Source organism: Arachis hypogaea, chromosome 4 (assembly GCF_003086295.3).
Source record: "Arachis hypogaea cultivar Tifrunner chromosome 4, arahy.Tifrunner.gnm2.J5K5, whole genome shotgun sequence".
NCBI classification, from domain to species: Eukaryota; Viridiplantae; Streptophyta; class Magnoliopsida; order Fabales; family Fabaceae; genus Arachis; species Arachis hypogaea.
Genome location: NC_092039.1, coordinates 18,340,514 through 18,364,862, shown reverse-complemented (window position 1 = coordinate 18,364,862; position 24,349 = coordinate 18,340,514). Strand labels below are relative to the sequence as shown.

The window sequence follows — 24,349 nt, the reverse complement described above, 5'->3', positions numbered from 1 at the left end:
ATGTATACATGTGCCATCATAGTACCAATATTTTCTATATACCATATCATGTGTAATCGCAGTCAAACACAATCCCATCTAGTCAGGTTATTCTCTATGTATGCCCCACTTGATGCATGGAGAGGAATGTTATATACATGCTCGACAGACATCAACTATGGGATAAACTTTTTCAGGTAAAACAAAAATTTTGTTGTTTTGTCACCTTATAGAGGAATTATTTTATTGCAAGAGACCCACACACCATGAACAGGATCGATATTGTTGGATACTCTACCATATGGCCCACGGATGAAAAGATAGTTCTAAATGCCTTGGCCAAATACCTTTGTCAACTTTGGTAACCTGAACTATATGGAAAAAGAGATGCAGTTGAAGGACTCCTATTTCAAATAGATGTTCCACCAATAACTCTCCAAGAGTTCCAGTCCAGATTCATAACTTCACGAATAATTAATCAATTTGGACAATACTCTTTTTATGCTCCAAGAGACCAGTCTAGCACGTCTAGACATATCCCAAACAGAAATTCTGAGAAAGATATGAATTCTGAAGATCTAAATGGAAGAGTATATGTCTTACCACCAAACCCAACCAGAAATGATGTAGGATAACCAATGACGCTGAAAGTCCATACTCAGACCCATATAACCCGTATCTGCAAAATGCTCAAGATCCTAATGAAGAAAACACTGAAGACCCGTTTACCTATATCTACAAGATCCGGATATGGATTTTAGAGCTGTCAATTTGGCTTCTGATGAGACATCATCCTTCTGAAGGATGGTCTTCGCAGTGAGGTTTGCTTGATTATTCCAGGTCTCTAGAAAACAGTAGTCACCGTTCCATCATTATTATGGATAATAGTTGGAGATGTTGTAGTATGAATATCAACCTGTTTTTTTGGAAAAGCTTTCTCATAATCAGTAATCCATTCCAATAGAATGATAAAAGAAAGTTCATCAGTAGTGATCATTTTTGGAATGTTTATAATTGTTGGCCCTCTAACATTATCTGTGAACATGAATAATGCTTTTTCTATAGTGTTTACAATCAATTTAATGAGTGAGATTAAGAGTTTGAGCAAAACTTAATATTATAATATTGAGTCTCTTTTTTATTATGAAAACTTTATGTGGATTCTATTCATACTATTTTTTGATGAACAGAATCCTTTACAGAAATAAGCTCAAAGCATACTTTATGACACTGGATTGAGGAAAAAAAAATATTTTATGGCAAGCTTAGTATTACAACGATATATACGCAATTACGGAAGACCCATAAATTGCTCAAAAACAAGTGAATGTAAAGTTGAAGTAAACTTGGTGGAAATTGACGACATAACACATGACCCATGACGTGTGTTTGTGCAAATTTGGCTATTTGTCTTCTTAATTAGGGTTCACACATATTGACATTATCGTCGGATGCACAAATTGATAAGGATATATCCATCTTTAATGCAAAAAAAAAAAATTGTTAATTAAAATATCAATTTAATTATTAAAATTTTTTTATATTATAATTTTAAATAATTCATTTGATTTTAAAAATTTATTCTGAATTAGATGATTTTACAATTCAAAGCATATTAGGAATGCCCATCAATAAAACTTTAAAAGGTTGATCAAATTTTTATTCTAATCTCTAACAGTGCATCAAAATTTCTGATTAACATTTTAATCTCCCCTGCTTTGCAGGTTTATTTTTCCAAAACATTTCTAATTCAAAGGTTTCACCACCGTGGTTGTAGCTTCAGACCTTCGTATATAAATCTTTTCCCTGAGTATAATTCTTATCATAATTCTAAATTTTAAAATTATTTTATATAATTATCATTGTAAATTATTATTACATCAATAAAAATATTTCTATTACAATACTATGCACTATTATATATTTGCAACAAGGTGCTTATTATTATATGCCCAGCTCCTGATTACAATATTGATTAATATAATTGCATAATAATCATATAAAGTATTTTTATATAACTACATGATGATGATTAGTATTAGTATTTTCACTATATTGTACTTCTAGATGCGTGACTCGCATGGAGTTTATTTTATTCAACTAAATGATCCCACCCTTCAAGCAAGCCGCATTGAAAATCAATTCATTTCCACACACATAGCTTAATACATCAACATTCCCCACAAACACAAACACAGTTTCATACTCCTCCAACCTTGTTCCACACCTCTTAACTTGTTCATCAATCATAACAGCAATCCTTTTTCATCATCATGATGTATGAAAAAACTAAAAAGTTATGTCCAACTCTTCATAACCAACCTTGAGTTATATTTATATATGTAACTCTTCATATTGAAGCATAATATACCAACCCCTTATTTGGAACATGTCTTCTAGTTCTTCTTCTTGGCTTACTTCACCTTCTTGTTCACCTCTATCAGTGGATTCATCTTCTCCTACTTCACAACTTGTAGCTCAATGGTTGAGGTTCATATTCCTATCACCATGTCCTCAGAGACTTCTTCTTTCTGCCATTGATCTCATCTTCTTGATCACCCTCTTAGCCTTTGCAGCTCAAAAGATCTATTCTAGATTCATTTCTAATGCCAACTCTGGCTCCACAATCACCAAGCCTCTTTTGCAGGACAAAGATTCAGATTACAAGGTTACCTTGTGGTTCAAACTACCCCTTTTGGTGACATCACTCTTGGCTCTGACTTACACTGTTCTAAGCATCTTGGCCTTCACTCAAAGCAATCTTGCCTCATGGAGACAGATAGAGGCCCTCTTTCGCCTCGCGCAAGCAATAACCAACATAGTGATAGTGATTCTGATGGTACATGAGAAGAAGTTCAAAGCTCCAAAGCACCCTTTGTCACTAAGATTCTATTGGATTGCAAACTTTGTTGCTGCTTTCCTTTTTGCCACTTCGGCCATTATTCGATTAGTAAGTGTTGAGGAATCGAGTTTGGAGGCTAATTTGAGAGTGGATGATGTGTTTTCTTTCATCAATCTTGCAGTTTCTTTGTTCCTTTTGGTAATAGCAATCAAAGGGTCATCAGGGATTGATGCTATAAGAATTTCTGACGTGATTGAAAGTTCAAGAACATGGCTTTCCAATGACAGAACTACGAGTCTTTATGGCAGTGCTTCTTTGTTCTCCAAAACAGTGTGGCTTTGGATGAATCCTTTGCTCAACAAAGGGTACACAACACCACTCAAACTCCAAGATGTTCCAACACTTCCTCTCGAGTTTCGGGCCGAAAGGATGTCAGAGCTTTTCCAAGAATATTGGCCAAAGCCAGAGGAAAACTCCAAGCACCCTGTTGGATTCACCCTGCTAAGATGCTTCTGGAAACACATAGCATTCACCGGCTTCCTCGCAGTTGTTCGGCTCGCGGTTATGTACATCGGTCCAGTGCTTATTCAGAGCTTTGTAGATTTCACATCAAAGGCTAATCCTTCTCCCTATGAAGGACTTGTCCTGATTTCAATCCTGCTTGTGGCAAAATCAATTGAAGTCCTCAGTGTTCATCAATTCAACTTCCACTCTCAGAAACTCGGCATGCTTATTCGTTCCAGCATCATTACTTCAGTTTACAAGAAGGGTCTAAGATTATCTAGCACTGCAAGGCAGGCTCACGGAACTGGCCAGATTGTGAATCATATGGCTGTTGATGCTCAACAGCTATCTGATTTGATGCTTCAGCTTCATCCTATTTGGTTAATGCCATTGCAAGTTGCAGCGGCGTTGGCCTTAATTTACACCTATGTTGGCTTGTCTGCAGTTGCAGCCCTGCTTGGAACTGCTGTGGTGTTTGTTTTCACTCTGATTCGGACGAAGAAAAGCAACAGTTTCCAGTTCAGGATCATGATGAGCCGTGACTTGAGGATGAAGGCAATTAATGAGCTTCTCAACAACATGCGTGTCATCAAGTTTCAAGCATGGGAGGATTACTTCGGCAACAAGATTCGCCAATTTCGCCAAGCTGAGCACGGTTGGATTGGCAAGTTCTTGTATTATTTTGCTGTCAACATGGCAATTCTCTCCAGTGCTCCTCTCTTGGTCACGGTTCTTACCTTTGGAACCGCCACGTTTCTTGGGATTCCTCTTAATGCTGGAACTGTTTTCACCATAACTTCAGTGATCAAGATTCTGCAGGAGCCGGTTAGGACTTTCCCTCAGGCTCTTATGTTGATTTCTCAGGCTATGGTTTCTCTAGGGAGGTTGGATGAGTTCATGATGAGTAAGGAAAGGGATGAGAATGCAGTACAAAGAGATGATAAATGCGAAAGCGACATAGCCGTGGAGATGAAAGATGCGAAATTCTCTTGGGATGATGAGGAAGGGAATGAGGCTCTGAAGGTTGAAGAGCTGGAGATTAGGAGAGGGGACCATGCTGCAGTTGTTGGAACTGTTGGCTCCGGAAAATCTTCATTGTTGGCTTCTGTGTTGGGGGAAATGTACAAAATTTCAGGAAAGGTATAATAATTTCTTTATGGAATCATAAGTTATTGGTTTCTTCATTTCTTGTTCATTTCTAGAAAACAGTTTGATATTTCAAATTTATACTAATTTATGTGGCCAAAAATTGGTTTAAGCATTCATCTGTACTAGAATTAGAATAAGCTTTATTGGTTCTTAATGGATATACGATTTTCTCATCCAAATTTTAGGTCAGAGTTTGTGGGACAGTTGCATATGTAGCACAAACATCATGGATTCAGAATGCAACCATCCAGGAAAACATATTGTTTGGACTACCAATGAACCAGAAGAAATACAAAGAAGCCATAAGAGTGTGCTGCCTGGACAAGGATCTAGAAATGATGGAGCATGGAGACCAGACTGAGATAGGAGAAAGGGGTATTAACCTCAGCGGCGGCCAGAAGCAACGAGTGCAACTGGCCAGAGCTGTGTACCAAGATTGTGACATCTATCTCCTTGATGATATATTCAGTGCTGTTGATGCCCAAACAGGATCATTCATTTTCAAGGTATGTACTAAGTTACACAAAATGCTAAATAAATAAATAACTGTATCGTGTTTGAGAGAACAAATTTTATTTAGCGTGTGTTTGGATTGGCGTTTATGGCACACTAATTTAGCTGTGACAGCAAGTAGCATAGGCGCATGTACATATACACACATACAGAAAAAATCACATATAACTAGTTCAGAACCATGAAGTAGTTTTCCATGATGAAGGTGCTTATCTTTTTTCTCTAATTTGTTGCAGGAATGTGTTATGGGAGCTCTTAGACATAAGACCATTTTACTAGTAACTCACCAAGTTGATTTCCTGCATAATGTTGACTCTATAATGGTAAGTATATGTACTCAAAATTTTTCGTAGACTTGTGTGTGTGTTTTCCTGTTAATTTCTCAATTCAGTTACACCTGAATTAGTCCTTTCAACTAAGAATTTTTCTTGTCTGATTCCAATATCAAGGTGATGCGAGACGGGAGAATTGTGCAAAGTGGAAAGTATGATGAACTTCTCAAAGCTGGCCTGGATTTTGGTGCACTTGTGGCTGCTCATGAAAGTGCTATGGAGATTACAGAAACTGGTGATGGGTCTAGCCAGTCTCCAAAGTTGGCTCGCATTCCTTCGAAGGAAAAGGAAAGCGCAGGCGAAAAGCAATCTCAAGAGCAATCTAAGTCTGATAAGGGTTCATCAAAGCTCATTGAAGAGGAGGAGAGGGAAACTGGCCAAGTCAATCTCCGAGTATACAAACATTATTTCACTGAAGCATTTGGATGGTGGGGAGTAGCACTCATGCTGGCAATGTCTTTAGCATGGATCATAGCCTTCTTGGCTGGTGACTACTGGCTAGCATTTGCAACTTCAGAAGCTTATACTGTTCCTTCTTTCATTTTCATTATTGTGTATGCTGCCATAGCAGCAGTTTCATGCATAGTAGTGATGATCAGGTCATTCTTATTTACATATTGGGGTCTAAAGACATCTCAAAGCTTCTTCATTGGTATGCTTGATAGCATTCTGCATGCACCAATGTCATTCTTTGACACCACTCCTTCTGGCAGAATCTTAAGTCGTGTAAGTCTTATTATGCGTTTGTTTCGATTTTGAAATAAGTTTTAAAAATAATAATATTTGGACTAACATTTTTTGTTTACCTTCTGCTTCTGTTGAATTATTTAGGTATCTACTGATCTACTTTGGGTTGATATATCAATTCCATTGTTAGTAAGCTTTGTGATGGTGTCATACTTCTCATTAATCAGCATCATCATTGTCACATGCCAAAATGCTTGGGAGACTGTCTTCCTCTTAATTCCATTGTTTTGGCTGAATAATTGGTACCGGGTATGTATATGATGCTATGTGCCTACTCATGCTTAAATTGTAACCTCTACAATATTATGATCCATAACCTCTGCATTGTTCCAAATAACATTGGATTCAAGAATATTAATTGATTCAACCATTAATATGGAATCTTTATGCACACTTGGAGCACAGGCCTATGGCATTTGAAATTACAAGTAAAAAGGAAAAATATGTGGTGCCTTTTTAACTGTCTTTTTGTACTGGTATGCAGAAATATTACATTGCATCTTCTCGGGAACTGACTCGCCTTGATTCTATCACGAAAGCTCCGGTTATCCATCACTTCTCAGAGACCATTTCCGGTGTTATGACGATCCGGGGTTTCAGGAAGCAGGGAGCATTCTGTCAGGAAAATCTTGACAGGGTAAATGCAAGTCTCAGAATGGATTTCCACAACAATGGAGCAAACGAATGGCTCGGTTTTCGCTTGGACTTTACAGGAGTGGTTTTCCTTTGCATTGCCACTGTTTTCATGATCTTTCTGCCAAGTGCTATTATTAGGCCAGGTACACTACTTTTCATGAAACTTTTTTGCTAAGCATCATAATTGGTCCCTATTCCAGACAAATACAGGAAATGAACAATGGCTTTTCTAGATTTATGAGATCTTATGCATATATTTGGATAAAAAGTTACCTTCAGAGTAGTGATCAAGAATTGTTTCAAAACTGATGATGTTATCTTGCTGTTGCAGAATATGTTGGTTTATCTCTATCCTATGGCTTGGCCCTCAGTAGTCTCTTATCATTCACCATAAGCATGACTTGTTCTGTTGAGAATAAAATGGTTTCAGTTGAGAGGATAAAGCAGTTTACCAACCTTCCATCAGAAGCTCCATGGACAATCCCTGAGAGGACTCCTCCTCAGGATTGGCCTAGTCATGGCAACATTGAGTTAGATAACTTGCAGGTAATTATAGTCACAAAAAAATAAGTGCATATTGTATGCAAACCAAAGTAACATCAGAATCTAACCAATCAAAGTTGAGGATACTAAGCAGCATGATTGTTTAATGTGTATGTAATCTTCTTTATTATTGAATTGTTTAAACAGGTTAGGTATAGGTCAAATACTCCTCTAGTTCTCAAGGGAGTATCACTCACTATTCAAGGAGGAGAGAAGATTGGTGTTGTTGGCCGTACAGGGAGTGGGAAATCAACCCTCATCCAGGTGCTATTTAGGCTGATTGAGCCTTCAGCTGGAAAAATAATCATTGATGGAATCAACATTTGCAATGTGGGGCTTCATGATCTGAGGTCTAGATTCGGAATCATTCCCCAAGAGCCAATTCTCTTTCAAGGAACTGTAAGAAGCAACATTGACCCCCTTGGATTGTATTCAGATGAAGAAATTTGGAAGGTAACTTTTTGAGTTAATATCCAATATATGGCAATGTGCATCATAAAAGAGAAAACTATAGGAATGAGTTTAATTACTATGCAGTTTACACTATCATCTAATTAGATGACTATGTTCTTAAGGCTTTTGAGACACAGGATCATTTAATCCAACTAATAACTTGTTGCTGTAGAGTCTCGAGCGCTGCCAATTGAAAGATGCAGTGACTGCAAAGCCTGAAAAACTTGAGGCTTCAGGTATGAACTCCTCTCTCCAGAATCCCTTTCAATAGTTTAATTCATTGTGACTGAAAACTATTGTAGTTTTACCAATTTTGAGCTTATTTCACTTTTTCTTCACTATTTCATAGTGGTTGATGGAGGAGACAATTGGAGTGTGGGGCAAAGGCAGTTACTTTGCTTGGGCAGGATCATGCTCAAACACAGCAGGATACTATTCATGGATGAGGCAACGGCATCTGTTGATTCACAAACTGATGCTGTGATACAGAAGATCATCCGTGAGGACTTCGCGGATCGAACAATTATCAGTATTGCTCACAGAATACCAACAGTCATGGATTGTGACAGGGTTTTAGTCATAGATGCAGGTATGAGTAAGGACTTATATCTTTTATGCTTTGTGCATAAGTAACTAAACAACAAAAGCAGACATAAGAGCATGCATTGTTTCCTGATTTCATTTTCTGTTTCCAGCTTATTTGGAAACCTTTTACCTTGTTTTCTGGATTTTTTTTGAAGAAGAATGTCAAAAGAAAATATGGGTCTAAATCTGATTCCTTCTTTAAATACGGAAAACAAGAAACAACATGAAAATCATAAGGTAGCATTTTCTAGAAACCAAACAAGTCATAGTGTGTTGTTTTCAACAATATTTTTGTATACATAGAAAAAACTAGCAACAAGATGCTGTAGAGTGTAGAATACAATTTTTGCTCGTTCTTATAAATACTTAAGCCTTGTACAAGGTAATCAAATTCAAAACTTATTTTTGACAGGTTATGCAAAGGAATTTGACAAACCATCACGTTTGCTAGAAAGGCCAACACTTTTTGGAGCATTGGTAAAGGAATATTCCAATAGAGCTTCAGAAGTATAATAGTCTATAGCTATCTGCAGCAGCTGCTTGAACCTTTGCTGCTACAGCTTTTGATTCTAACTCTGAACAAACGTCGAACATCATTCGGGCAATAAAACTGCCACCAAGCTGCACCAACTTCGAAGACATCAATCTGCAGCACAAATTCATTAAGTGGTAGATCAGATATTCTTTTGGAGGTTTTTATGTCACTTATGTTTTTGTAGTTGCAACAAGAATAATTTTTGTAACATAAACTTTTCTATTATTGAGTTACTTGAGAGTAAATGATAAACTTAGTCCCTAAAGATCAGTCGTTATCTAAATTGATCATCAAAAAATTTTTTAATCAAATTTATCTTTTAAAGATTTTCAATTAGTTATGTTAGTCTTTCTATCACTTCCGTTGCTAATGGCATTAGAGTTTGTCAATATGACATGTTAAGTGACACCACAACACACACCCCGTAGTCCAAATTGGTGGCTAATATAATAAATTTATGAAATTAAATCGAATAAATCCTAAATTGAGAAATTTCAATGTCTTAAGGTCCCCTTCATTTAGGTTTTGATTTGATCTAATTTTATAAACTTATAATATTAGCAGCTAATTAAGACTCTTAGATGTGTGTTGTAATATCACTTAACATGTAATATCAACAAATGTTGACGCTATCAACAAAGGAAGTGACAGAAGGACCAACGTGATTAACGTAAAATCTTTTAAGGACGAATTTGATTAAAAAAATTTTCAGAGACCAATTTAAAAAACAAGTGATATTTTAGGAACAAATTTGACTATTTACTCTATTGAATGGCGGAAGTTTATGGCTATGACATATGAAGAATAAAGAGTATATAAGTTGTTTACAAGGACGAGACACTGAGACAGGAACACAGATATGCAAAATCGTGTTTGACAGATGAGACATGTACCCAGAGACACTGAATTGGTGTATTTTGTGTTCATCCGGATAAGAAAGATACAAAGAAACTAACAAGAGACATAACTTATTTTTCATTTTTTCTTTCATTATTCTTGTTAATTTTTCATAATTATATTTTTTATTATTATATATTTCTTCTCAAATTTTTTAATAAAAAATAAAAATAAATTAGATTTTTATAATTTATTCTAATTTATCACCAAACAGAAAATAAAAACACTAAATTTTGTGTCTCTGTCCTTTAGACAGCGTTTGTTTTATCAATAAGTTGAGACATAGACACAGAAATATAGACATTAAAGACATAGACATAAATTATCAATGTCAATGTATTGTGTGAACTTTTTAATTTTAATATGGAGAGAGAGTTGGTGTATAGCAGGGTTATGGAGATATATGGTGTTTCACCAGGATATGAGAACTGTGCAAGACAAATCGGACCGTCCGATTGGAGGTACTGTAATTGGACGGATCGAGTACAGAAAATCTTGGGTCCGATTTGTGTACTGGCTCCACGTGGCAGACGGTACAGAAAATCATGGGTCCAATTTCAATACTCCACACAAATCGGACGTCCCTCTCTCTCTGCAATGAAATCGGACGGTCCGATTTCTTCCTATTAAAACAAAAAATTGAACGCCGTCACAATAGTGTATATTCCCCCAATACTCCATAATTCTACTCAACTCACATGTCAACCTCATATAAAAAAAATTAGCCGTATTGTGTTTAGTAAAAATTATACAAGACACAATAAAAATTATAAAAAGTCTATATTAACCCACAATAATTTTTTTCAAAAAAAAATTATTCGCCACCACTATCAATAACCACTCTCTCTACCACCATGCATGGATTCATCATAACATATACCACCAAAAATCAATTAACAAAAATAGCTAATTTTTTTAAAAAAATCATCACTATCTGGAAGTAAAGAGAAAGACAAGAACATTATCTTTTTTTTAAATAAACAAATAGAAAAACAAAAGGGAACAGATCAATGGTGAAACAAAAATTAAGATGGAATAAATTCCGGTTGCATAGTACAGAATGACAAAAGAGGAAAGAAGACAATAGAGGAAGAAGGTGACACAATTGAAATTCGAAGCCAACGGTAGAGGCGTAAAGAATCGGCGCGAGCAGAAAATCAACAAAAGAAATGGAGGAGAAGGTAGAGACGACAATAGTGGCACATCATGGCAAGCAAAAAAGATGAATATAGTAGTACTCACAGTTGTGTCAATAATGACAACAAACAAGATAAACTCATATCTGAGAACAAATGGAGGAGAAGAAGAAAGACATAAAGAATGGCGGCCGAAAAAAAAGAGGAAAGAGAGAACAACACAAAGAGATAGAGGAAAAAGAAAGAAGGAGCGTATATCATGCATGAAGGGAGGGAGTAAGGTAAGAAAGAAGTAAGAAGGGTCTGAGTCTCTGGTTAACAAGGGGTAAAAATAAAAATAATTTGTATCTCATGTATTGTATTTTCGTGTTTCACCTTTAAGTTGGTACACAAAATTTATGTATTTGTATATACTCGTGTCCTAAAATATTTTGCGTTTTAACTAACCAAATAATATATATATATGGGTCTGAGTCTCTGGTTAACAAGGGGTAAAAATAAAAATAATTTGTATCTCATGTATTGTATTTTTGTGTTTCACCTTTAAGTTGGTACACAAAATTTGTGTATTTGTATATACTCGTGTCCTAAAATATTTTGCGTTTTAACTAACCAAATAATATATATATATATATATATATATATATATATATATACTATCATGTTTGTGTCTTGGCTAGACACGGATATTAACTAAACGTTACCTTATGTCTTGTTATCACTGTCTTATCTTATCATATTCTCAAAAACAAATACAGTCATAATGAATGTAGGGTTAGTTTTTTTAAGTTAGTATATATATTATATATATATTTTTAATATAATAATAAACTAATTGAATATCGAAGCAGATTTCAGTCTCCTAAATTCAATATCTAAATTGATTAAAAACAGAATCTAATTACTCATCAAATACAATATACTTGTTTAGGTGTCATTTACTTGATAAAAATAAAAATAAAAATAAAAACATTAGAAAATCAAAAAAGATACTTTAAAAAAATTATAATTTATATTCTTAAAAAAAATTTACATAATAAATAAATAAATAAATAATATTTTTATATTATTGTATCTAGGGGTGGCAATCGGGGAAGCCCGTCCCGCCCCGCCAGAAGCTCGTTCTTTGGCGGGCTGGCGGGCTAAACCCGCCAAAACTCCTCTTTTTTTTTTACTATTAACTACTAAATAATATATATAATTGCCAAAGCTCCTCTTTTTTTTTTTACTATTAACTACTAAATAATATATATAATTTCACAATCATATTAATAAATTTATAATTTCTAAAGGCATAAAAAATTATATTTTTTATATTCATAAATATTATAATCTTTGTAATTATAAATATCTAATCAACATAATTATAAACCAAGTTTTCATCCAAAACATAAGTATAAATATTCTCTCCAAAGTAAAATAAACATAATTTAAAATATAATTATAAATATTGTCTCCAAAGTAACATAAACATAATCCAAACCACTCAATTTTTATCTTCATACTCTTGTAAGTTAGGTTGGGAGAAGTTAGGTTTTGGCCAAAAAATTGTAAAAATACTCCCACTAAAAAAACACTAAGCCCGGCGGGAAAGTCTGCCCCACCCCGCAAAAGCCCGCCAAAGCCCGTGGTTTAAGCGATGCGGGTTAGGCGGGTTTTTCCTATTTGGCGGTCCTAATTTTTCAGTCCAGCCCGCCTTTTTTTGGCGGGTTACGCGGACCGACCCGGTGAGTTTAGGCCCGTTTGCCACCCCTAATTGTATCTAAACACAATTGATAAATAAAAAGATCTTTTTACACAAAATATCTAAACATAAAATTATTTTATTTTTTAAAAAAATTAACAAATTTTTTTTTAAAAAGCTCACCCAATCAAATTCAATACCCAATATATTCGGATCTATATGAGTAATGGAGTTATCCATACCCATTTACAGCTTTGTGCCTCTCTCCCAAGGCTAAGGCAGAATCCTCCCTCGCTGAATATTAAAAGAAGCACAATCAAACGTTGAAAGATAAATAACAATCTGCCTGTTATAAATATATGGGAGATGCTAAGTAGAAAATGACTTTGTTGAACAATATGAACAACGGACCATAAAAACTAGCCCAATTAGCTTATTAACACTGTTTAGGTTATACACCCCCTTCCCAAAATCCTAATTTTAATCCTCTTAATTATTAACATCGTAATCATCCCATATTCCCACCCACTCCCCCTCTTTTTGACCAGCCGGTAAAAACTTTTCCCATTCCCCTCAATTCAAACTCCATTCACGAATTAGTACCCTTTCCCTAGCTACCTTATTTTAAACGGTATTGAGAATCTCGGACCAATCCATATCTGGTGCTTCTTCTCTGCTCCTTTTCGTCGTACATTCTACCCATCGCCGAACCGACCATCCCCCGGGAGGCCTCCATTGTGAAGAAGAGCAGCAACAGGCAAATCCTCGAGTCGGCGTCGTGTTGAAGTCGGCCAGCCGCCACCCACGTTGTCAGTTAACGGGCATTGCCGGAGGCTGAAATCACTGCATGTTCGTGCCGCTTGAAGTCTTCCTCGGGCAACACCAAAGCAACCGTGGGGTGTGTTTGCATGCCGCTATTCATGTTATGGGTTGCATAGATGTTCACAGTATTGTTCATGTTATGGGTTGCGTAGAAGGGTTTTGCTGCTAGTGGGACTTGGTGGGCCTGTTTGAGTTTTTCAAGTGTTTGTTAAGATAAGGAAACTGGGAAAAATACTGACCCGTGCATGTTGCTTAGAACCGTGTTCTTCGCGACTTATTTTTTAATGGTTGACTATGTTTAGGATTGCTTGTCTCCAGGTATGAATTAGTCACAATTGGTGTGAAGCACGTGCTTAAAATTAGTTGCTTTCTGAGTTGTTTAGTCACTTTTAGTCAGATGGTCATGTCTTTACATAAATATATGGTTATTTTTTTTGGCACAGTTGTTTGAAATTTGGTTTAGGATGTAGACATTTTTTCCTTCGAATACCTAACCTAAAAGGGTGGCACGTTTGAATAACTATTCAATTGTCTGATTATGTATGTTTGATTTTGAAGAGATAGGTTTGAATTGGTATCCTGTTTGTTTATTTAAAGAAAAAATTGTAATTATAATTTAGAATAAGTTTACACCTTTTTAGTTTTAGCTGAAGCTATATTTTACTTTTTTTCTCACATGTCTACTTGTATTTGATGCATTTGATTGGAATGGATCTAAATGAAAGTAATTTTGGCATTGAGTTTGACCATATAAAGACTCTATTTACATCTTAATCAGGATATTTGACTACCATCGCAATCAATATTTCGGAACATTTTAAATATACCAGCTTTAAACTTTAAAAATAGTGACTAAGTCAATATAAATAGTGCGTTGCCTTGAATTTGCAAGTTAGTTGGTTCTTTTCATTTAATTAATACTTGGGCAGCAAAAAAAAATATACTAGATGAATGTTTAAAGTTGGGCGTTGTGACATGATATAAAGCATTTAGGAAGCAATTTATATTGATACTAATATCTAGAGCCTATAAAGCGGATTATATTATGACTTGTGTTGGTGACTTTCTTAATCAGAAGTTCAATTTTGACTGCCACGCTTCCAAAGACCTTGTGTTACTTGTTTTTTTGTTATGTGCCTGTGTTCTCATAATGCGCACTACTGTTGGGGTTTCGCCGGTGATATTCATAATTTTTTTGAAATTACAGCAAAGATAGTAAAATCACATGGTTAATGGATGGTTGGACTAAAGCGAACTAGATGAAATTTGATGGAGTTTGGGCTTGATATTTTAGAACTCTTTTCTTTATGTGTTTTTGGTTCATGTGATTGAGTTTTATATTCAAAGAATTAGGGATGTTCAATTTTGTAAGAAACAATTGATGAAGAAAAGAGGTGACTTTTAGTGGTGCCTTAACTAGATATGAGTTAAATTGGTTGTCAATGCTATACTTGCATAATGTTTGACGTCTACATGTTTATGACTTTTTTATTTTCAATCATGCATGTTGTAAAGATGCATGCTAAAATTTTTAAAATAAGTCATAGTTATATAGAATATGAATAGTCCTTCTGACACACCAGATCAAAATAAATATTGCGTTGCTTTGACTTTTCAAGTTAATTGGTCCTTTTGATTTTATTAATACTTGCAGTGGAAAAAATTATAGTAGATGAATGTTTAAAGTTTAGACTTGTGACATGATATAAAACATTTTGGAAGCAATTTCTATTGTTACTAATATCTGGAGTCAATCAAGCTGATTATATTATGATTTGTGTTGGTGATGTTCATAATCAGAAGTTCAATTTTGACTGCCACGCTTCCAAGGACCTTGTTTTACTTGATATTTTGTTATCTGCCTGTGTACTCATAATGCATACCACTGTTGTGTTCTGCCTGTGAATTTCATATTTTTTTTGAAATTACAGCAAAGATAGTAACATCAAATGGTTAATAGATGCTTGGACTAAAGCCAACTGTATGAAATTTGATGGAGTTTGGGCTTGATATTTTCTGTCAATGAGACGTGAGCTGATGTTAGATATTGTCATGGGAGCACACAATGAATCTATTCAGCCAGTGTGATTTTTGTTGGAGCAAAATGACGGACGTGTTCGCCACAACCGTCAAAGAAACAAGAAAATGGTGGTTAAGTCACCCTTCACAGCACCAAACACAAGGACATTGATGAAAGAGTGGGAGAATTACGAGTGAGCAAGTCCCGAAAAAGGAAAATACAATAGTTGTACTTAGTTTTCAAATCATACACTCAATTCTTCTTAACTTCTTTTTGTGTCTATGAGTTGGATTTATGTTACAACAAAGTTGCTAAATTATCTTGAAAAAATACATTTATATGGTTTATTCTTTTTGCAAATCGTTTGATTTTCTTGCATGTAGTTAAGGCTGCCTAAAAGCTAATAGTAATTTTTGTGTCTCTGAGTTAGATTTTTGTTACAACAGAGTTGCTAAATTACCTTGGAAAAATCCATTTATATAGTTTATTCCTTTTGCAAATTGTTTTATTTTCTTGCATGTAGTTAAGCCTGCCTAAAAGCTAGTACTAAAGAACACAGGTATTAAGAGTATCAATCCATACACTTGTTGAATCACAAGATATAATAGAAAATAACCATCTACTCAACTAACAAATCGAACATCCACCTTGTACTAAATGAACTTAATAAAACACAATTCCTTAGTTTATAGAAATGACCATCTGGTTATAATAGAAATAACCATTCACTAACCTACTGAATCGAACATCCACTCACCTAACAAATCGAACATCCACCTTGTACTAAATGAACCTAATAACACACAATTCGTTTATAGAAATGACCATCTGATTATAATAGAAATAACCATCCACTAACCTACTGAATCGAACATCCACATTATAATTCTCGTTACTAATAAGACACCATTCCTAAACAACACTCAAAATAACCAGATGGACTTAATAGAAATAATCATCCAATAACCTACTGAAGCGAACATCGGCATTATAATTCATGTTTAATCCACCCCAAAAAATAACCATCCGGGCACAAAGAGAAATAACAATCCACTAACCTACGGAAGCGAGCATCCATATTATACTACATTTAAATAATGACACACACCATGCTAAGCCTATAAGAAGTAACTATCCCAACACAAGAAAAATAACCATCCGTGAACATAGTAAATTGAACATCCAGGCCATACTAATGTAATTAACCACACACAAAATCCCAATCATATTACAAGAAAAATACAGATTATACGGCATGTATTTATCCAGACATTATTCTACAACCAGTCAAACCACATCCACAAAAACATAAACACGCCGACCATGTGAGTAGCATGAAGATAAGGCCATGGAAATACCAGTTTCATAATTTTATAACCATAGTCAACCCAAACAGAGAAAATAACCATGAAACATACATATTGAGTTGTAAGGCCCAACAAAAGGGACCTCTAATATAACATAATGGATACTGTATCGTAAACACTCTAGGTATTGTCGAAAGAGTTTAACAGCGACATGAATCCACCAACTCCTTGCTTAGCAATCTGCTAAGCGGAAGCCTCCGAATCTTGATTTGCAGTAGATTCTACCCGATTATCCTGAAATAAACAAACTCAATCAAAACCAAGTCACTATCGACATAATAAAAAACCGTAGTAAAAGTGAATTTTAAATTTAATTCCTATACATAGCTTGCCTAAACTCTTCCGCTTTCTCTACATAGATTTTCTGATTGATTTATCCAACTCATATCCTAGCCTTTTTCCTTTTGAACGACCCTTTGTGGTTACTTTTGATGGGGCCTGAATGTCCTCTGTTCCCAACACGGTTGATGTTTCTGGGGCGATGCTATTGTGTGCATTAGCGACAGTCTTATTTCGCATCCTGTCAAAATTTGTGGCCCGTATCTTACTTATGAAACCAACTTTCTTTGCGTAGGTCGCATAAAAATTCTGGGCCAGCTTCAAATGCTTAAACCGCATCCCAACTCTTGGTATTTCATCTTCAGCAAGACAACTATGATCTGGTAACTGTGAATCAATTCAAAATAGACATCATTTGATGAACAAGACGATTAATGGTCAACTCAAAGATGCGGTGAATGTAAAAACAACAATAAACTAGAGTCCAAACTTCATCAATAAGTTCCATGTCATCACATTCCAACTCAGTAATTTCTGTACATTCTATGGCCTACAATCAAACATACACACCATAAATAGATACTATAATAAAATTAAAGAAAAGTATCGACTAAATAGATTTTATTAATACTATATCCAAAAATATGATCTTAAAAAATTTATTCATATACATGAATTAAAGGAAATCAGAACAAAGAGACTATACTCATACAAAGTGGCACCTAACCAGTTAGTTTTAGATTAATTATTTGTATAAAGAATGCATAAATTCACAACATATAAAATATCAGTACACAAACTAAAAGAGAGTCTTCTACTATGATGTGAAATATCTCGTTATTAGCTCTTATAATTTTCTTACATATTTATCCATATTTGTTAGTGCATGCATGGTATGATAGCATACAAATGGGGATCTTTACTATTTTAGTAGCAACTATGGACAAAATTTTCTCATTTAACACTATATATATATATTCAAAACATCTCAGGGTAACCTATTAAAAAGGTAATGTTAACAATTTATAATCTCTAGTAAATAAATATCTATCTTAATCTTCTTTAGAACTTGAACTATGTTTCATTGTAACTAGTTAGGAAAACTTAACAAGAACCCAATCTGTAGCTAGTAAATAGTAACAACTAACCAGTACATTGTATTATGACATACTACCATTTTAAAAATATAATTCTTTTTTTCTTTTTAAGTAGAAAAAATTGAAACTAATTTTTTTTACGGGATCACCCACTTATATGTTACAGTTTAACTAATTACTACATGGACGGACAAGAACACCATCAAAATTGTTCCTTTTGAAACAAAATATCATCATGGATTAAGAATGTTGATCTTTTAATAACCATCTAATTTATATGAAAATAAACATACGTCTAAAAGAAACAAGATACATTGTTTACCTTGTCCAACTGTTCACTTTTTCCGTCGAACGAATTGATCAGGTTGTCGACCAAATGCGTGGTAGTGTCACCGGTGAAAGAATCTAGTACGAGACAACTCGGTTCAACGGAATTGTGCTCCATTAAAATGGCTGTGATAGGTCATGTAGGTATGCAACAGGAGCCGCAACTCTCCCGTGAGATACACCGGATTAGTCGGTGACGACGAGACTGCAATGGTGGAGGCCTTGGGCTGCAAGGGCTGCACAGGGCGTGATCGCGGTGACCTACGCCGGGCTGCACGGTGCACGGGTTGACGGAGGTGGTGAAAAAAAATTTCTTCGCTTGGGGGCTGGCCAGACGTTGGCACAGGGGGGGCAGCGTGGGTCGTGGGTGGACTAGGAAGGGAGCCTTCGTTATTGGGAAGGACCACCGCAAGAGAGAGAAGATATGGTATAAGGATATGAAACGTGTTACAGTTTCCTATTTCAAAAATCTGATATTTTAAATTTTAAAAAATGGTTATTATTATAATTAAGTTAATTACATCATTAATTAAATTTATGAGTAATTTATATTTGTAATCCCATTGTTCATATTGTTTACTAGGATTATTGTTCACATAGACTTTTCCTAAATATATTTATTATAGATGCCTTAGACTGTAATCATAATTTAAATTTCAAATAGATAGAATTAGTTATAGATGTAACCTAATTGAGTCATCTAAAAATTGAGTCCTTGGCTATAAATAGTCTCTTATTCTCTCTATTCTCTTTCATCTTTCTTTCATTTTCAAACCCTAATCTTTATTTTCATAACATGTTATCAGCACAAATTTTACTTTAAAACTAGGGTTAAATAATTATCTTCTCTTTCTATCCACTTTATTTTTCTCCCTTTTTTTACATTACAATGATCCTCACAACACACATTCTTCTTCTTTTTTCTTAAACATCATTGCTAATTTTTTTTAATAAGGATCGTATTCAAATATTTTATCCATTACTTAACTATAAATTTATTATCCTCCAAGATAAGTGAATCTTTCATATATATTCTTTTTCTTTTTAACTTATATGCTGATATATGCATGTCATATATGTGATGTTTTTCTTTTTGTGGCTTTTTTTAAGAAACTTGTACGCCATTTTTTTCTTGATGGTTTCATAATTTTTTAAAAATTGTTGTTTCTCTTTTCTTCTTATTTTATCTCTTATTTATTACACTATTATTGTTATTTGGTTTATTTATATTATTTATCTTTTATGTATACATTTTATTTAATATTAATATTTCAAAGTAAATGATAATTAATCATATAGATAATTATTCTCCTTATGATCATAATTATTTCTTGAAATAAATGATAGTTAATCATATATATAATCATTCCCTAAAGTGAATGATAAATAATTTTTTTAAGGAAACATATATTAAAAATATTATTCTTTTAAGTGAAGATATAGCACCCATAATGCTAATATCATAATTTTATTTACATTCTCATCAATGTATAATTTTAATAATTTATTTTTATTATCTTAAAAAAATATATTTTATCAATTTTCTGAAGCAAATTGATTTATTTTTCTTCTTTTATTTATCTTTCTTTTCTTTCATATGAATTATTAATATTATTATTCTTAGCTATTTACTTATTTTTATTTATTTTTGTTAATAGATTTATCATGTCAAATATGCATAAGCTTGAATTTGCCATTCTTGATTTAACGGAAAAAATTATTTAGAATGGGCACTTGATGCTGAAACCCATTTGATATCTAAAAAGGTTGGGGATACCATAAAGAAAAAATTAGAATCCTCAAGCGAAGATAAGACTAAGGCACTTATTTTTCTACGTCATCACGTTTATGAAGAATTGAAAGTAGAATACTTGACTGTTAAAGATTCACAAGAATTATGGACAAATTTGAAAGAAATGTACGAACACCAAAAGACTGTATTATTGCTTAAAGCTCATTATGAGTGGATACATTTAAGACTGCAAGATTTTAAAACAGTCTGTGAATACAATTCTGTACTTTTCAAAATAATTTCTTAAATAAAATTGTGTGGTCTAGAAGTCACCGATGAGGACTTAATGGAAAAAACTTTTTTCATATTCCATGCTTTTAACGTGCTGTTACAACAATAGTATCATGAAAAGAATTTCAAAAGGTATTCTGACCTAATAGGTTATCTCCTATTGGCAAAACAAAATAATAAATTGTTAATGAAAAATCATAAAATTCGTCCAACTGGCTCAACCGTTTTTTCTGAAGTGGATGCGGCATCTCGTGAACATAAAAGAAACTATGGTAAGAATAACAATCGAAATCATGGTCGTGGCCGTGAATGTGGACGTGGCAAATGGAACAATAGGGTTCCTACTCATAGCTAAAAGTGGAATAAATATGAGAAGCATGCTCCAAACCATAATATGAAAATTGTGTGCTATCGATATGGATTAAAAGGTCATTGGACGCCTATATGTCGTACCCTTGAACACTTTGTCAAGCTATATCAAGAATCTATTAAAAGGAAAGGACAAAAATAAGAGGCCAATTTAACTATACAAAGAGATAAAGTTGAAGCTAATGGTGTTGAAGCGGAACTGAAATCTACCGATGATATCTTTGCAGACTTTGATGACATCATTGACATTAACAACCCATGCAAGTCTAAACTAACTCATTTTGGTGACTCAAGTGATGTTCCTCGTTTAGATGAATCAAAATTTTTTTTAGAAGAACATTAATTATAAATCTATCATTTTTTAGATATTTTTCTTTTTTCATAGTTTTTTTTCTTTTGGTTGTAGTTTTTATTTGTTTTTGAAACTTTTGTATTTTCAATTTATTAATGGTAATTTATTTTTATTTTTCGTAATGAAGATATTGATATTTTTTACGCTTCAATCAAATTTAACAATAAAGTATGTCTCACTGACAGTGTTTCAACACATACAATACTTAGAGATAAAATATATTTTGTCTCTCTTATTACAAAAAAAACAAATATAAATATAATTGGTGGTAGTGCAAAAATGATTGAAGGCTCTAGAAAAACTACTATAGTATTACCTAAAGGAATCAAGTTCTTTATAAATAATTCATTACTATCAAGTAAGTCTCATAGAAACTACTTATATTTTAAAGATATCCGCCAAAATAGATATCATGTAGAAACCACAAGAGAAGAAAATAATAGATATCTCTATATTACAACTAAGATATCAGGAGAAAAATGTGCATTAGAAAAACTACCCGCTATCTCTTTTAGTTTATACTACACCATTATTAACAATGTAGAATCACATGCCATACTAAATCAGAAATTTACAAATATAAATATATTTATAATTTGGCATGATCCGTTAAGACATCCAGATTCAATCATGATGAGAAGAATCATCGAGAATTCATTTGGTCATTCTCTAAAGGAACATAAAATTTTTCAATTTAATGAATTCTCGTGTGCTGCTTGTTCTCAAGAAAAATTAATTACAAGACCATCACAAGAAAAATTGGGATTGAATCGCTATCTTTTCTGTAACATATTCAGGGTGATATACGTGGGTCCATTCACTCCCATGTGAACCATTTAAATATTTCATAGTTGTAATAGATGCATCTTCTCGATGGTCTCATGCTTGTTTTCTATCAACTCACAACATGGCGCTTGCGAGATTGCTAGCTCAAATAATTAAATTAAAAACTCATTTTTCAAACTATGTTATAATGACAATACGTCTTGATAATGCTGGTGAATTTAGGTACCAAGCATTTAATAACTATTGTGAGTCAACTAAAATTACGATAGAAGAACCTGTTGTTCATGTGCATATTCAAAATGGTCTAGTAAAATCATTAATTAAATGCCTCCAGTTAATAGTTAGATCATTACTTATGAGAACTAAATTGCCTGTTTTAGCATGGGGTATGCTATTTTGCATGTTACAGCACTTATACACATCAGACTAACAAGTTATTTGAAATTTTTTCCATTACAATTGGTTTGCAGTCAGGAGCTAAATATTTCTCATCTTAGGATATTTGGATGTGCGATTTATGTCTCAATTGTTCCACCATAACACACAAAGATGAGACTCCAAAGAAGATTGGAAATATATGTTGATTATTAATTCCCGTCAATTATAAAATACCTTGAACCCACGACGGGTGATTTATTCAAGACAAAATTTTCTAATTGTCACTTTGATGAAATATTTTTTTCAAAATTAGGGGGAGAAAATAAGCAGTTGAAAAAAGAGATTAATTAGAATACATTACTGTTGAACTAGTAAAGCAAGATGAGAATTACGAACAGAGAGATGATTGGCCAAAATAAAAAGATGCAATTCAAGTTGAATTAATTTCTCTTAGAAAACGTGAAGTTTTTAGTCCGATAGTCAAAATACCTGAAGATATAGTGGGATACAAGTGAATTTTCGTGCGCAAACGCAATGAGAAAAATGAAATAGAAAAATATAAAGTACGACTAGTAGCACAAGGATTCTCACAAAAACCTGATATTGACTATACGAAAATATATTCTCCTGTGGTGAATTCAATCACGTTAAGATATCTTATTAGTCTGGCAGTGCATAAAAAACTTGACATGCGCCTAATAGATGTTATTACAACTTATTTATACGGCTCAATTGATAAATAAATTTATATAAAATTTTTTGAAGGATTCAAAGTGCCTGAAACATATAATAATTTTTCAAAAATTTGTTCAATAAGATTTTAAAAATTCTTGTATGGATTAAAACAATCTGAACTTATGTGGTATAAACATCTCAGTGAATATTTATTGAAAGATGGGTACAAAAATGACTGTGTATGTCTATGTGTGTTCATAAAAAGATTTGAATGTATATTTGTTATTATTGCAGTATACGTTGATAATTTAAATGCATTGAATCACCTAAAGAAATTCCAAAAAACTGTAGATTATCTGAAAAGAGAATTTGAAATGAAAGATCTTGACAAGACAAAATTTTGCCTTGGTTTACAAATTGAATATTTGAAGGATGGTATGTTCATCCATTAGTCAACTTATACTGAGAAATTTTTGAAAAAAATTTTACATGGACAAGACACACCCATTGAGTACTCTAATGATAGTGAGTAGGGCTGGAAGTGAGTCAAGCCAGCTCATGAGCTAACTCGAGCTTGACTCGTTAATAGCTTGATAAGCTAAACTCGTGAGCTAGTGAGCCAAATTTGAGCTTGAAATTGAACTCATAAATTTAATTAGCCGAGCTTGAAATTGGATAAGGTTAGCTCATTAGCTCGTGAGTTGACTCGATTATATATATATAATTATTAATACACATATCCTATATGCATTTAATCTATATTTTTAATATTATATATATACATATAAAATAGTACTATATAATTATATATATTAATGATCTTAATTATTTAAAATTTTATATTTATTTTTTACATATAATTTTGATGTAGGACATAAAAAAATTATAATTTATTGATAGATAACAATATATAAAATTGATCTTTTTAAATATTTTTTAAAATATAAAAGTGATAATTTATTGATATAGAATTATAGATTATGTATTTATGTTTCTATTATTTGAGTCAACTCATGAGCTTTCGGTGAGTCGAGTTTGAGTTTAAGAAATAGGCTCGATTGTTAATGAGTCGAGCCGTGAGCTAAACTCAATTTTTGTGAGTTGAGCTGAACTTGGTCTAGCTCGGCTCATCTCGACTCACTTCCAGCCCTAGTAGTGAGATCACTAGATGTGGATAAAGATCCATTTCAACCTTGTGAAAGTAATAAAGAACTTCTTGGGCCTGAAGTGCTTTACCTTAGTTCTATTGGTACACTAATGTATTTTGCTAATAATAAAAGACCAAATATAACATTTTCAATAAATTTGTTATCGAAATT

General features: G+C 33.4%; 1 protein-coding gene across 1 annotated transcript; it reads left to right on the top strand.

Annotated features, from left to right (window-relative positions):
• The first annotated feature begins 1,956 nt into the window (after nucleotides 1–1,956).
• Nucleotides 1,957–9,088, top strand: LOC112796432 (ABC transporter C family member 14). The gene is made up of 11 exons (XM_025838869.3): nucleotides 1,957–4,465; nucleotides 4,660–4,980; nucleotides 5,224–5,310; nucleotides 5,437–6,045; nucleotides 6,151–6,315; nucleotides 6,551–6,845; nucleotides 7,034–7,248; nucleotides 7,393–7,698; nucleotides 7,871–7,934; nucleotides 8,048–8,287; nucleotides 8,696–9,088. Exons 1-11 carry the CDS (start codon nucleotides 2,369–2,371, stop codon nucleotides 8,794–8,796), a joined length of 4,500 nt encoding a protein of 1,499 aa, XP_025694654.1. The 5' UTR covers nucleotides 1,957–2,368; the 3' UTR covers nucleotides 8,797–9,088.
• The last annotated feature ends 15,261 nt before the right edge of the window (nucleotides 9,089–24,349 follow it).

Bases quoted from the DNA above. Each gene is read 5' to 3' on its own strand.
- LOC112796432 (XM_025838869.3), top strand. From the start codon at position 2,369: ATGTCTTCTAGTTCTTCTTCTTGGCTTACTTCACCTTCTTGTTCACCT. The intron at 4,466-4,659 runs GTATAATAATTT...TCCAAATTTTAG, and splicing joins TGTACAAAATTTCAGGAAAG to GTCAGAGTTTGTGGGACAGT. The intron at 5,311-5,436 runs GTAAGTATATGT...TCCAATATCAAG, and splicing joins ATAATGTTGACTCTATAATG to GTGATGCGAGACGGGAGAAT.